Consider the following 837-nt stretch of genomic DNA (forward strand, 5'->3'; position numbering starts at 1 on the left):
TATAAATATATTATAATTATAATATACTTTGATGGAATTAAGTCTATTATCGAAAATATATGATTTAAAAAACAGTCGTTTTTGAGAAATCTTGTAGACGGACAATTGGACGGACGAATACACGGCTGGACAGTCGAATTAACACAATCAGAAATTATAAAGTACAATAGTTTGCTATATTAATATTTTGTGTAATTATTAATAATTTCTAAATATATGTATTTAAAATTTTTTTGGAATATTTAAATTTTTTATTTTTAATTTTATTGTGTAGGAGATTGAGGATTCAAATAATAACGAAAGAAGTAATATGTTCTTATCACTTAGAATATCTTAGAAACATTGCAAGAAAATGATATTTAGAACATCTTATTAAATAAAACATCGCAATTTTTTAGATTAAATTTATTTAAAAAAAAAAAGAGTGATTTTATATCTAATTTTTAGTGTTAATTTATTTCTATTAATTCCAACACAATTAAATTAAATTTTTAAGTGAAACATGATTTTTTTTCATTAATATACTATAAATTTAATTATTTGAAGTATACATACATTGTGTAAATATGTAGTATATACATAGTATAAAGAATAAATAATTATATTTTATTAACATTGAAAGAGAATATTATTCGCAGGGCGATAGTGGCAGTCCTTTGGTACATAATTGTACACTAATAGGTATATTTTCATGGACAAAACCTTGTGCACTTGGTTTTCCTGATGTTTTTACCAGAGTAAGTCACTTTATGGATTTTATCAAACAAGTAATGCAGGATAATTAGAAGTAATTAATAATATCGATTGAACTAAATGTAAATAATTTAATTTATAAAT

The 837-nt window shown here is 21.7% G+C and overlaps 1 protein-coding gene across 1 annotated transcript in view; it reads left to right on the plus strand.

The window, feature by feature from the left end:
- The window catches only part of LOC108684075 (chymotrypsin-2-like), a 5,725-nt gene extending 4,940 nt beyond the window's left edge, over nucleotides 1-785 (plus strand). Inside the window, exon 5 of the mRNA XM_018188124.1 lies at nucleotides 639-785. Within this exon, the coding sequence (XP_018043613.1) occupies nucleotides 639-785 (147 nt within the window). The remainder of the gene's footprint in view (nucleotides 1-638) is intronic.
- Nucleotides 786-837: the final 52 nt, after the last annotated feature.

This window comes from Atta colombica, unplaced genomic scaffold (genome assembly GCF_001594045.1).
Source record: "Atta colombica isolate Treedump-2 unplaced genomic scaffold, Acol1.0 scaffold126, whole genome shotgun sequence".
In the NCBI taxonomy this organism is placed as follows: Eukaryota; Metazoa; Arthropoda; class Insecta; order Hymenoptera; family Formicidae; genus Atta; species Atta colombica.